The 14,696-nt window shown below is 45.2% G+C and overlaps 1 protein-coding gene across 1 annotated transcript in view; it reads right to left on the bottom strand.

The window, feature by feature from the left end:
- The window catches only part of Xylt1 (xylosyltransferase 1), a 289,608-nt gene that overhangs the window by 69,205 nt on the left and 205,707 nt on the right, over positions 1–14,696 (bottom strand). The window contains exons 4-5 of the mRNA XM_034505312.2: positions 10,089–10,261; positions 8,396–8,598 (exon numbers count right to left, since the gene is read on the bottom strand). Coding sequence (XP_034361203.1) covers positions 8,396–8,598; positions 10,089–10,261 — 376 coding nt within the window. The remainder of the gene's footprint in view (positions 1–8,395; positions 8,599–10,088; positions 10,262–14,696) is intronic.

Genomic DNA, 14,696 nt, shown 5'->3' with positions numbered 1-14,696 from the left:
ATGGCCACAGAGGGACAGCCAGGACAAGATGGAGACCCTTGAGGTCCACAGGCGGAGAAATTGGGACAAAATAACTTTTAAAAATTCACTGTACCATAGACCTGAGATCTGGTGAGACCATCAGCAGAGGGTTGTAGCAATCTTTTTTTTAAACTACGTGACATTGGCTTACCCCTCTTTTGGCATTATAAAAGTAAATAGTTAATATTGTCTAGTGGAGTTTTGCTCCATGAAACAAACATAAGCATTTTGAGGTCACTGTTAACCTTTATGTTAAAATAAAATTTAGAAGTTAGTTGCTTTGCCCCATGAGGCACATTTCAATTTTCATGTGATATCATGTAGTCCATAGCCTTGGATGATATGTTAGGGTGCACTTCCATCACTCCAAATATGTTATCAGAAGGTTTGGGGTGAGCACAATGTCTGGATTCCAATAGACTCTCAAAAAGCACCCTTTGTATGAAGGAGCCAACTCTGCTATGTTGTAGGCCAGAGAGCAGATTTAATACCACTCAAGAATGAACCATTCAGACCTTCCTCTCCAGCACCTGATTTCTTTTTAAAAGAAGCAGTGTAGTAGAGAGTAGCACCAACTCTCTCCCAAGAGCCTGCACACTCCTCTTGGCCCTACAAAAGCTAGTGAGTCAGGAGGAAACTGCACGTGCTGGCAACACTCCTCAGGCAAACTCCCATTCATTTCCTGCCCTTTGTTCTACAACGTTCCCAACTGCTGTGCACCATCTCTTCCTCCAGAAATCTCCATTCTTATTTACAAGGACTAAGATGAGGTCTTAAACCCAAGAGACCACTTGTGGCTTCCCGAGGAACCTGAATGTTTTCCCTCTGACTCTCAAGAGAGGTCTGAGAACTCCAGCTGCTCCAGATAGTCACCCTTTTGGTCTAGTAGATAATTGGGTGTGTGTGTGTGTGGTGGTGTCCATCTTAGTTTCAAGAAGGCCCAAGAGCTGTCTGATCTAAAATGCAGCTTGAGCATCAGGCAGGAGGAAAACAAACGACGTTTCTGCTAAGGCAGGGCGGGGGTGTGGGCTGTCGGCTGGAAAAATAACAGGCCTAGAGATATGTTTATTTTGCTACTAGATGCAAACAAGGCCGTTAACAGCATAATTACCAGCAAGGCTCACTATCCCAGTCCCTGCAGCAGCAGCCTGAGCAGGTGCACCCTTTCAGATCACACATTATCTGGGAGGAGATTTTGCTGGATGCTTTTGTCCCCTGGGGCTTCAGGGTCTCAGGAAAGAGGGTGTGCATTTCTGAGCACTCAGACAAAAGTGGTTCAGATGCTGAAAGAGCACCGGTCACACTCAAAGACCCAGGCTGGCACCCTAAAATAAGACTTCCTGACAAGTACTGCAGCCCATAAAGTTTATTGTTTTGTGTGCGTGCATGGTGTGTGCGTGTGTACACATGTGCAATTTCAGGTTTTGTAGGATGAATTGTTCACTTTGTGTTTTGAGACAGGATCTCTTATTGGCCTATAACTCAAGGATTGGGCTAAACTGGCTATCTATTGAACCCAGATCTATCTGTGTCTACCTCCTCAGCACTGAGATTACAAAGCACTCACCATGATTGACATGGGTTCTGGGGATTAAGCCATGGTCTATATGCTTGCTGGCAAGTGTTTTACCAACAGAGACATCCCCCCAGCACCCATACCTCCCATCACAGCAGTTATTTTGTTATCTGTTTCTGAAATTCTGTGATGAATGTTTGTGCCCCCCACCTCCTGACAGTGGCTTTCAGCCCTCTGCCTTGTATTACAACCATATGTAGAGGTTTAAATGTTCATAGATCCTTACGCGCAGAGAATCTGTAATCAGTTGGTCCAAAGCAGAGCTATGGGTTTCTGAGAATTACTTATAACCCAGATTTCCCCTACTGAGTACCTGGTCAAGCCCACGACCAGGGCTTGAGTGAGAAATGTCTCCCTGCTGCACGCACTCCCTCCAAACCCCTAGGGCCTCAACCTGGGGAGGTACCTGGTAAAAGGCTTGCCAGAAGTTCTGGTCTCTCTGGGTATGGTTTAGCTTGTGATCCCCTGTGGGGTCTCTGGGGCTGAGTTGATGAGGATCTGACCTGGCTGGGGATTGAGGGCATCTGAAATGAAGATGCATATGAGAGTGTCTGTTGGGTTACTGTTAGACTATGTGATGGGTGCTGGGTGCTGGGTGCTGTGTGCTGGGTGCAGCCGCACTGGGAAGGGTACACAAGATTCTACCTGCCCAAGATCAGAACAAGAGCCACTCAGGATCTGAAGTGAGACAGATGTGGACTGGGGTGATATTCTAGAAGAATCACTTGAGGACTGGAGAGATGACTCAGTGGGTAGAAAATGCACCATGCATGTATATGGAGCTGAGTTTGAATCCCTAGAAATCACAAAGACACCAACACTATATCTCAAGATGGATATAAGATCTCTTCCCCTAAAGCTTCCCAGTGTGGGCACCAAGGCACCAGCAGATTATCAAGTGAACTCAAGGCCCTGTTCTGCTGGCTCCTCTGTTTGACCTACAGATCTACTCAAAGCAGACCACAAGACCTTGACTGGGGCTTGTCAAGGCTTCGACTGACAGAAGACCTATGAAGCCACTGGGTTTGTTAGAAGGAGCCCCATCTGCTGACTTCATCCATGGTATAAAGAGTTCTCTCCACTGGCTTCACTAGGCTGGCTTGAACTCTTCCTGTGGTGAGATAAGAAGGGAGAAAGGGAGAACTCTGGAAGCTAGTGAACCAGGATGGCTGGAGTATGTAATAGTGAAAAGGAGACCTTGTATCAAACAAAATGAAAGATGAGGACAGACAAGAGGCTATCCTCTGATAGGCACATGCATGCCATGGCACATTAGTATCCGTACTTACACACCACCACCACCACCACCACCACCCCTACCACCACCGCCATTACTACCATCACTGCCACCACCACCACCACCATTACCATTGCCATAATCACCCCTGCCACTGCCACCACCACCACCATCAAAAGAATGAGTTGTAAGTTCTTGTTGGGAGACAACTCCCTATCTGGTCTATAAACAGGTATATCAGCTGTCCTAGGGTTCTTGGGCTTTTGTTTAAAGGGTTTATGTGCTTGAAAATGCCAAGAGAGACTCTGAACTCCTTAGGATAGTTACTTTACACAAACAAATCAAACAGTGTTGAAGAGGATGTGAAGACACCAGAACTCTCACACAGTGCTGTGGGAATGCAAAATGGTGTAGCCATTGCGGACAGCATTACGGTTGTTACTCAAAAACACCAAGATTGAAATTTAGCAATATACAAACTCAATTAAGAAATAGAGACAGGGTCCTGAGGAGATATCTCTACATTATTGCTGATGACAGCATTATTCCAAATAGTCAAAAGTTAGAAACACTCCCTGTGATCATACAGAAAACATCAGCCTTTAAAAGGATGGCCATTCTGACACAAGGGCATGGGCTGAACCTTGGGGACATTCTGCTAAGTGAAATAAGACAGTTACAGACCAAGTGCTACATGGTTCTACTCACATGGGGTCCACAGAGTTAGCAAACTCACAGAGATGGATCAGTTGTGGCTGCCAAGGACCAGAGCTGGTGGTGGTGGTGCACAGACAGGGTTACAAGGTCAAGACAGTCCTTGGGGACTGACGGGTATGATGATTTCCCAACATGAACACACTCAATACCACTCATTTGCATCCTTAAAATGGCAGCAATAATAAGTTTCAAGTTATACAATGGTTTATCACAATTATAAAACAGCCGAGGAAACAAAGAGAAGACACCTCCATTCAAGCTCCATTCTGCTCCAATCTATAGGCTGTGACTTCTCTAGTTCACAAGCAACTCTTGTGAACCTGCTCTGCCAAATGCTTGTCTCAGGCTACTGGGCTGTTCTGTTCCTTGCTCCATCTCCCACTGAAATGCTCTGTGAGTCTCCTGGAGGAGGCTGTCTGTGCAGGTGCGGGGCTCTAGTTCCCTAAGCAGAAGGTGGCTGCCTGGCTGTATTAGCTGTGAGGCTAAATGGCCACATAGATTCTGGAAGCTCATATGGCTTCTGGATGCTTGCCTCTGCCTGAAGGTTGAGAGCAGTTCTGTTTACATGGTTCTGGAACATCAGAAGCATTGGCCTCCATGGTCTTCCCACCTCCATGTGGCCCCTTCCATCTCTTCTCCCATAGCCACCAATACTATATCTCAAGATGGATATAAGATCTCTTCCCCTAAAGCTTCCCAGTGTGGGCACCAAGGCACCAGCAGATTAACAAGTGAACTCAAGGCCCTGTTCTTCTGGCTCCTCTGTTTGACCTACAGATCCACTCAAAGCAGACCACAAGACCTTGACTGGGGCTTGTCAAGGCTTCGACTGACAGTAGACCTATGAAGCCACTGGGTTTGTTAGAAGGAGCCCCATCTGCTGACTTCATCCACGGGTATAAAGAGTTCTCTCCACTGGCCTCACTAGGCTGGCTTGAACTCTTCCTTCCCCAAGACACCCCTGAATTGCTATACAAGAGATTGGGCAGTAAGACAATGAGGAAGAAGATAAAGGAAGCTTAGATTTTAAACCTGAGTCTCTGATATCTATTTGTAACTCTGATTCTGCCCCAGGCAACCAGCACTGCTGGAGAGAGCTCTCCTATTCAGCAGAGAATCAGGAGTAAGCAAGAATTACACTGAAAATACACCTTGTCCAAAGCATCATTGGAAGGTTGGCACCTGCAAAGCGCTGTGCACCCATGGGCTATGCTCTCCTATCTGTGGCTACCTCTTGGTGTCAGTCTTCCATCCCCAAGAGCCAATGAGGGATGGAAGGGATGATGACATAGAAGTGACTGGGCACAGAATCTGGGTGCCCACATTGATATCTAGCCCCCGGGCAACTCAGCTCTGCTGTAGGTCTTGTCAAATCTTTGACTCACAGCAGACCTGTTAAACCACTGATCTTGACAAGGCTTTGACACACAGTAAGCCTGTGAAGCTACTGGCTTCTTATACATCTTTCTTTTATAGGATGAAAATCAAAATATATGTTAGAGTCCCCAGCAGAGGTTCTGGAACATAGTAGTTATGAAGAGAGTGTTTCCATGTTAGGTCTCATACAAACTTGGTTTGGGGAGATCATAGAGAGGCCTGACCACCTACTTCGTGTCTCATCTACTTATTCAAATGTATGGTCCCCAACACTGGTACTCTCTCAAGACACAGGTTTGAGTCTGTTGTTAGCATAACTTATATGTCTATATAGTGGCCCCTATGTGTAACATGTTATGGCCCTGTGTCGCCAAGAGGCAGAAAAGGCAAATCCTGGGTTTAGCTTGAAATATGCCAACACTGTTTTCCTTAGGCAACAGTTTCTGTTACACACACACACACACATGCACACGCACACATGCACATACACAACAGACAGAATGTGAACCCCAAGAGGGGCTGTGGACATATTCAACCTTCTACTTTTTTGCTAAAGTAAAAGTCCTAATGATGGATGTCTCTGTGCAGGTCCAAACCAAACAACAGGGAGAAATGTTCATGGCCTCATCCCTACGTACATGTGGCTAGTCAAAAGGATGCTAGGTGTGGTTACTTTCTTGGTAGGTAAGGCATGAGAAATACAGTTAGCATATCTTTTGATGAGAACTGGAACTTGGGAACATTATGTCTAGCTATGTATTGGGCATTTACTAGTTTCAACCAGAGCCTACACAGGGCAGTGCCCCATCAACAGCAGGGCAGTAAAGCATGGAGTCTGAGCACACTTAGCCTGTCCATTACACACACACATGAATCTCCTTTACCCACAAATTATGTCATGTTTTCTCTTGAAACACTGTTCACAGACTCACAATGCTTTTCACACCTTGCGAAGGGATGAGAGTCAAGAAATAATCACTTGGCTTTTCACTCCATCAGAGGGAAAGGGGAAATATTTTGAAGGGAGGGGGAGTGTGAAGTCCTGCCTGTGATACACACATCACCCCACTGCTGTGACCAGCCTGCGTTTACCCAGCACTTGCCATGCATCAGGCTCTGTGTGATGCCTCTGAGGGACCATTTTTCATTTTTCTCCTCTGACAACCTCTTGCAAGAAGCACTGCAGTCTACGGTGCTCAATTTTAAAGTAAAAAAATTGAGGTGTACACAATTAAAGTAGTATGCACCAACTCACATGGCTACCTGTGTCCAGGAGTTAACATGTCTATGACTCTATAAGTCAATGAGTCTTAATTACTTAGGAAGTGAGTCTGTATGCCCAGTAATGATGGGCAGGGGAAGAGGGGCTCAGACCGGATACCTCAGGCTGCTTCTGTTCATGAACACTCCCTGAGTTCTCAAAGCCTCTTGGAAACATCTAAAGTGGGCACTTCCACTCCACTTTGGAAAAGCTCTTAACTTTCTTATTCTTCCTGGGATGGAAGGAGTCATTTTAGAAGCTACAGATGGAACGGCAGATGGAACATGAAACCTATCAGAGTTGCCCAGGATAAAACCATTCATCTGAAAAATCCATATGTTTTTGTGTGGGGAGACTTCATAGAAACAACAGCAAGAGGCAACAGCAGAGCCCGGAGTATGAGCTGCCTCTAGCCATAAGGCTGACAGGACAGAGTGCGCAGAAGAGCTGAGGGGGTGGGTGGACTCTCTGGCAATTACCTGGGAGACAGAGGAAGAACAAGCCAGGCACAGACACAAACACTGAGTTGTAAAGCTAAAGGCGCCACGAAGCACACACCTTCAGCACATGGTCTGAGAAAGACAGCTGGGGCCCTTGCAAAGATAAAAAATGCAAACTCGGCTGCAACTTAGATGGCAACAGTTGATATGCATCAAGTACCTTGCAAATGCCTCATGCTCTGCTATAGTCTGTTATTGCCTCTTGGTGTCACATGAATGGATTTATGTCCCTGTAAGTTGGCTGCTGCTTTGATAACTGATCTTGGATTTCCATGCTGAACAGTCTGGTGAGAATCTGAGCCTGCATCCGCTAGGACCCTGACCCTTCTGGGTAAGTGGCCATGGTTACAGCTGGGGTAGCAATCATTGCAAAGCAGCATAACTAGGAGGTGGCAGCTGTGGGTATGCCTGCCTGGCCTGCTTTCTCCTGCATTTTTTAGGCAGCTTGCAACTCTACAGACAGCCCAGCTTCCCGATTTTCCCAGGAGGTGAATTTTAAGCAGAAATAACATCTACTTTGGAAATGGACAGAACTGGTTCTAATCCTTGCTGTCATATCTTCATTGTATGAATATGGACTTGAGTTTGACCACCTAACCACTGGGTTCCCTACAAAGGCTCAAGGAATTCCCTTCTGCAACAGTTGCTATATACAGCATGTTGGAGAAATTTCTAAATTCAGTCTTTTATTGGAAGACAGCCCCTTGCCCTATTCTTGTCTAGCTAGAGTCACCTTTCCTCAAGCTATTGCTCACTGAACTCCATCCAGTTTTAGACTTCTCAGATGAAAATGTTCATCTTTATTAATAATTTTACCCATTATATTTTCTCATTTAAAAAAGTAGTAGCTCTCAGCAGCAGGTGATCTAGCCCCTCATGGGACATTTGACAATATCTTCAGACATTGTGTGAGAAGGATATAAGTGGGCAGAACATGCTATTAGGAGCTTGTAGGTAAAGACCAAAGACACAAATACACACCTGACATGGCGAGGGGAAGCCCCAGAGTAAAGAATGTGTCAGCTCAGATGTTAATAGTGCACAGCTTATGATGCCTGCTCTAGAATGCTCTTCCTACTCTTCCGTGCTCCAGCCTTGACTGCCAACTCATCTTGCTCTAGAATATATTCTAGGATCTTTCCCACTTCCTATATGTGACCTCTCCTGGGCTGTTACAAGCAACTGCCATTCTAGTAGGCTACTTTGAGTTTAATACCAAGGTCAGATCTGTCCTTCCTCTGCTCAAAACACACTTACATCTATCTGGCCTGGAATAACAGTTCCATGACTCTCTGACCTTGTGTCTGGTTACCCTATCCCTCACTATCTGTTACATCACTCCCAAGCCCAACTCCCTCTTAACCACACCAGGTATGTTTTCACCCCAGGGCTGGCCCAGCTCTTCTCTGCCTAGGAACACTTCCCAAGGCAGCATCCTCTAGTTCATCTTCTTCTATTGTTATTCACATGGCTTCTCCTGGCCTTTTTCATTAGGAATACAATGCACTCTCACTTTTTCCCTCTGCTTTCTGAATGTAATGCTGGCTGATCTCATAGAGAAAACACAGGGCATCTTATGACGCAGGACGCTTCACTGGACAGGAAGCCGACAGCCTGAGCTTTCCTGTTTCATTCCTGTTGTTACAGGAAGAGGGGAGGAAGTAGGACCCTGGAACTGATCGCCTTGGAGCTGGTGACTGCCTCACCTGATGGGGTAGTCAGCAGCACTTAGGTTGATGAAGAAGTCCCAGGGCCAGTCAGTCATCTCCAGTAGATCCCGCATGCTCTGCAGGTAGGTGGACAGGAGGCTGGCTCCGCCCCAAATGGTGGCCATCCTCCAGGAGGTGACTCGGACATTGTTGTACTGGCTGGAGAACTGAAGCACTTGCCGATGCAAGTAATTGGAACGCTTTTCCCAGGAGAGAAAAGGAGAAAAGGGGTCAGTAGATAGCTCAGAGGACATCAGCCCTTAGACATCCCAACCGCCTCCCTCCCTTATGATTGGTGTGTCTGATCACAGTGGAACTGGCTGTTGCTGACGCCAGCCTGCAGTGTCTTTCTATACCAATATTTAACCACTAGGTACTGACATTCATATTCCCTAAGTCCACTGCAGAGTTAGTCAACCAGTGAGCTTGAGGTGATGGACCTAGAACACTACATGATAACATAGATGACTGCTGCATGTTATTTCAAGGTACCAAGCTCAAGAACATGGGTCTATCTAAATTTGATGAGTCTGTGTGGGTAGGAGGTGGGGTTTCTATGTTCTGTCCTTTGGGATTACTTCTCTTCCCTTACTGTTTCACAGGGTGACTAGAAACACATCTCGGGGATAAAAATAGCCTCTTTGGATTTATTTGGTGTTAAAGCTATAACTGGGCCTTGTCTTTGCTAGGTGAGCATTCTACCACTGTCTTAGTACCTCAACCTGTGCTTTTCTGAGAAGAAAGGGGATGAACCTGACCTCAGAGAAACCTTCCTGTCTCCACCTTAGGTGCTCTAGGGTTTTAGACATGCACATATCTTGTGATCAACAGGATCTTCTAGGAAAAAATGGCTCCTGAGTCAACAAGCCATGTATGAGTTTTGGTAATAAGGTTTATTGGCATACAGGCACGCCCATTGATTGACAGTTGTCTGTGGCTGCAGTCAGGCAACGAAAGAACTTTTTAGTTCTAGAAGGATATTTCAACTACCCGGACTTCTCTAGAAAAAGTGAGCTCACTGCTAACTAAGATAGCTAGCTTCACAGATCTGTGAGGGCAGGAAGTGGGCACTAGGCAGGGAGAGGAAGAGGTAAAAAAAAACAAAACAAAACAGCACAGTTAGGTTTTAAGAAGAAATTCTTGTGTGTGTGTGTGTGTTATGTTATGTTATGTTATGTTATGTTATGTTATGTTATGTTATGTAGGAGGAAGACAAACACTACCAGTAATATAGAACATGGTGAAAAAAGCCCATGGGAGGATCTGGAATGATCTGAGCACAAAGAAATGAAAAGAATTTAAGGCTATGGATATGCTAATTTTCTGAACTGACTGGCTCACCACGCATACATATAGCAACATATCAAATTTTAATCAATAAATATGTGTAATTATTACGTGTCGAGGAAGATTAAAAAGACAAAAAAAACAAAAAACAAAAAACAAAAAAACCCAAGCTTTTTTTTAGAAAAAAACTGAACACCACAACTAAACATTCTGAAACTAACACACACACACACACACACACACACACACACACACTCACAAACACAGATCACTTAGGAATCACATGCTGTTGTTCTATTTCTAGACTTCAGCCTGGACTTTGTGAGGTGGAAGGAAGGATCAGAGATGGATAGACAGACTGCAGAGAAAGCTCAGCACAGAGATATGAATAGTGGCTCTTTACCTTATCCACGTGGATATAGTAGAAATGGTCTTTGTGGTAGATGGCTTTAAACATGCGCTGTAGCTGTCGAGAGGCACGGCCATGGACCACCAAGACAAAGGCGATTCTAACTGGGTTGGCGGGCATGTATTCCACAGCATCCTCATCCCACTGGACATTCTTGTTGGCTTTGCCTAGGGAAAACCAGAAGACCATAGAGATAAACTTGAGGATGGCCTGCCCTTTAAAATGTATGAATTGTCTCCTACCCTTCCTCTGGGACCGGAACATAGCATCCTATAGAATCCTAGAGCTTGAGTCAGCTGAATCAAGTATGTCCTAGACCCTTATGTTGTCCATATACAAGGTGGTAGGAGACTTTGTGGTGCTTATGGTGGTTCTCTCTATACCACAGGAGTTTGAAAAGACTGATACATACATTTGACTATGTGCTGGCTTGTTTTATGCCAACTTGACCTAAGCTAATGTCATCTGAGAAGAGGGACTCTCAGGTAAGAAAATTCTCCAGAAGATCAGGTTATAGGCAAGCCTATAGAGCTTTTTCTTAATTAGTGATTGATGTGGAAAGGTCCAGCCCATTATGGGTGGTGCCATTCCTGGGCTGATGGTCTTGGGGTTCTATGAGAAAGGAGGATGAGAAGCCATGAGGAGTAAGCCAGTAAGCAGCATTCCTTCATAAGCATCTGACTCCAGGTTCTTGACCTGTTAGAGTCCCTGTCCTAACCTTCTTCAATGATGAATAGTGTATGGACGTGTAAGCCAGATAAACCCTATTCTCCACAAGTTGCTTTGGTCATGACGGTTCATCACAGCAACAGTGATCCTCTTGTCTCTGCCTCCTTGGCACGAGGATTGTAGAACTGGCTTTGTTACATAGGTGCAGAGGATCTGCCCTTGGGTCTATGTTTGTACTGTAAGTACCTCACCAACTGAACTATTTCCTCAGCCCTTAATCGTCCATTTTCTGTGGCTCCTTCTCTTGTCCAGGCTCAGTCTACAGATGTGGGAAGCATCATTTTGATGATCAATCCAGAGGTGGCCTGTAGTTCAGGAATGGCTGGCCAGAACTTAGCCATCCCTTAGTGCAACACTATTTGGATAGATGGTTGAGCCAAGCAAGCAGTTTGCGAAGGAGACAATGCCTTCGTCTTGTTGGAGTTAACAGACAAAGAAGTTCTTGCTGCACATCGAACTGGAAGATGGTAAGAGGGAAGTTGCCAGAAGAAAACCAAGACAGAGGGAAGCTCTTCTGAGAGGCTGCAGCTATCTAAGTCCTAATGACCCAGCTGAGCTCTGGGATCATCCAGGCTGGAGATCTGCCACTGTCATAGACTATCATCTGTTACCTTTGGAAATCCAGATCCTCTACCCAATCCATCTGAATAAATGGTTCCAGACACCTTTTATCCCAAAATCAGTCTTAGAAAAATCCCCGTGTCCAGGGCCAAGGCCAGTGAGTAACACCCTCCCGATTTTAGTGTGTTACAAGTTGCACTGACTCAGTGCTGTCTGGCTTTCCCAGACTGATCTAATCTCTTGTAGTTTAACTTTACTCTTGGCAGGGTCTAGGTTTGTGGGTCTCAGAACATTGCTATGGTTTCAGGAGTTCAGAGTGTTGACTGGGGTTCCTGAGAATGCAGATTGCTCAGCCTGGCGGTCAGCAGTTCGGGAGGGAGTGTGTGGTGGCTACCAGAAAGCTTAGTGGCTGCCAGATGAAGGCTCTTTCCAGAGGACAAGATTAGTATGAAGGACGTCCAAACCCAGAATGGTGACACATACCTGTAATCCCAGTATTTGACAGAGGTAGGAGGATCACAAATCCTAGGCTAGCCTAAGCTACATAGTGAAACTTATATGCTTTAAATCATTCATCTATTTTTAAAACCATCAAAGCAAACCAAACGACCTCGCCCACAAACTAACAGGAGTAATGACTAAACTACAGGGTTGGGCTTTTGGCTTGACACAGCTCCTCCTTGACCTCTGCTCAGAGCAGTCATGTGACCAGCTCACCCCTCGATTTCTTGCTTTTTTACCTGTATAAACTCCTTTATCTTGGGGCATTTTGACAGTGATTCTTGGTTCCTGGACACCGTCTCCCTGGAGCTTAGAATGGCTACACCTTCTTGTCACCAGCCCAAGTCCAATAAAAGATTATCTTCACTTTCTATCTCTCACTTTACCTGTTCCAATTTTCTGCACATCATTTAACACCATCTGAAGTTGTTTATGTGTTTGCTTGTCTATTATCGGAGCATTCTGCTAGAGCATAAGGTCCAAGAGATGAGGGACTTCATCCTTCTTATTTACCATCAGATACATGATGCTCAGGTAAAATCCAATGCACAGCAGGTGCGCTGAGAAAAACAAAAGCTTCAAGAGTGGACATGCCAGCTCTGTCCAATAGCAATACCTGTTTGGGGCACTGGTTTGGCCTTGATCTCATTATTTCATTAATCGTCCTGACAACCCAGCAAGGTTGCTATTACCTCCATTCTTCAGAGGAAAACCCACGGCTTAGAGAGGCCAAGGGATTTGTTCAAGGTCATGCAGCTTTAATTAGTTAAGCTGAGCTGCAAACCCAGGTCTTAAGACCGTGCCCTAGACCACTAACTTAGACTACACAATCACACTAAAACCTTGGAAAGAAAAGTTGACAATGGTGTTTGTTAATGAAATACTTTGTAAGTTATTGGATGTAAGAAGGCAGGGGTCTGGAGGCTTTTTAAAACAGTTATTACAGAATTTCTGTATTTGATGAGGAAATGACTCTGGATGACCAATAAAGCTTCATATATCCATTTATCCCAAACCTATTGATTACATCCATCCATCCATCTGTCCATCCATCCATCTTCTAATTTCATTCATCTACCTACCCACTCATCCATGTAACTCTTCATCTATCTACCCATTTCATATGTACAACACAATATACTCTCTTTCTCTTTCTGTCTCTCTCTCACACACACAGACACACAGACACACAGACACAGACACACACACACACACACACACACACACACACACACACACACACGCTCCATTTACCCTTCTACCTACTCTATCAACCTACTCACCTCTGACCTACTTCATCTATCCATCCAGAACTCAGGAAGTCATTCAGCTCCCCATCTGACATCCTATCATACCAGATACCATTCATTTATTCAACTTCCATTTTGGTCTCTAGTCATAGGGCCTCTTGCCAGAGTTGCTGAATGAAGGAATGAATGAATGAATGAACAAATGAATTCTGATGAAGAGTGGATGCTGTGGTGGTTCAGAGGAGCTTATGTTTCCTGAGGGCCTGCCACATACTAGCACTGTGTTTGGGGCTCTGAGTCATTTGTTATTTGGTCTTGGTTAAGAATGCATTAACACTGTTTGAGGCTTAGAATGTTTGGCATGTTTCCCAGGCCACACTGTGAAGGCAGAGATGGGAGAAGAAGCTGAACAGCCAAGTCCAAAGCCATCCTACTCTGTCCACATGCCAGGTGCCATAGAGTGGTGTCAGGCAGTGACCAAGTCCGGTACAGTGACCCTGTACTGTCCTTTAAAGCAACTTGGGCATTGATGCTGATAAAACAAAAACACAAAATTCCCCACCTTTTGTAAATTCTCTCTATGGCGTTAGAGAGCAGAACATATTCATAATAGATACACAGAGTTGTGGATGCTTTAGTTCTGGAGTAGGAAGGTGAGTGTTTGGAAATCAGATCATACAAGTGAAATGGCTATCGTGTCATGAAAAAATTTCTGGTAAAAAAGTTTCTTGGAACAGACAGTTGGCCTTAGTGCACCAGGAACCTCTGGCTCAGGGAGGTCCTTGTTAAGAAGTAGTTAAGCTGCTGGCTATGGTGGTACACACCTGTAGTCCTAACATTCTGGAGACTGAATCAGGAGAGAGCCAACAGTTTGAGACCAGTCTGGAATACATAGTAGTGTCTTAAAAATCAAGAGCTAGATATATAGTTCAGTGGTAGAGTACCAGTCTAGCATGCTCAAGACTCTAGGTTCCACCCATGGGACAGAAAGAAAGAAAGAGAGGGGGGAGGGAGAAAGGGAGAGAGGAACGAAGGGATGGAGAAGGAAGACAGAAAGAAAATGAGGGAGGAGAGGGAGGAAAGACAAAGAAAAGAAAGGAAGGGAGAGAGGGATGGAGGGAGGAAGTTGAGTCTGTGCCCCAGGATTCCTAACACTGTCATTCTGCGCCATCAAACTGTTCCCAGTGTATAAAGGAGGGGCCATCTGTTTTCAGAAGCATGCCAGCTGATTTCCATCTGTTGGATAGATAAGATTGTGTGGCCAGAGTCATGTGGGTCTCTTCAGACAGGGGACTCTGAAAGGCTAAAACTCACACTCTGTCCAGCCCCCAAGAAAGAGGCAGGAACTTAACAATGTAATCAGATTCCTGTGGCATAAAATAGAAACTAAGTGGAAAAATCAGAGTGATTAGAGTCAGCCAGAGAAGCTGACTCTGGATGAATGCTAAAAGCAACACTGATGGGGGAGAATATCAAGTATGCATTGGCGGTTCAGGAGTAGAGACTGAGGAGAGGAGCCCAGCGGCTCCCCCTGGTAATATGGTGGACCATGCTAAGCCTC

Source organism: Arvicanthis niloticus, chromosome 1 (genome assembly GCF_011762505.2).
Source record: "Arvicanthis niloticus isolate mArvNil1 chromosome 1, mArvNil1.pat.X, whole genome shotgun sequence".
Lineage (NCBI taxonomy): Eukaryota > Metazoa > Chordata > Mammalia > Rodentia > Muridae > Arvicanthis > Arvicanthis niloticus.
The sequence above is the reverse complement of the archived record's forward strand: the minus strand, read 5'-3'. Positions and strand labels throughout refer to the sequence as shown.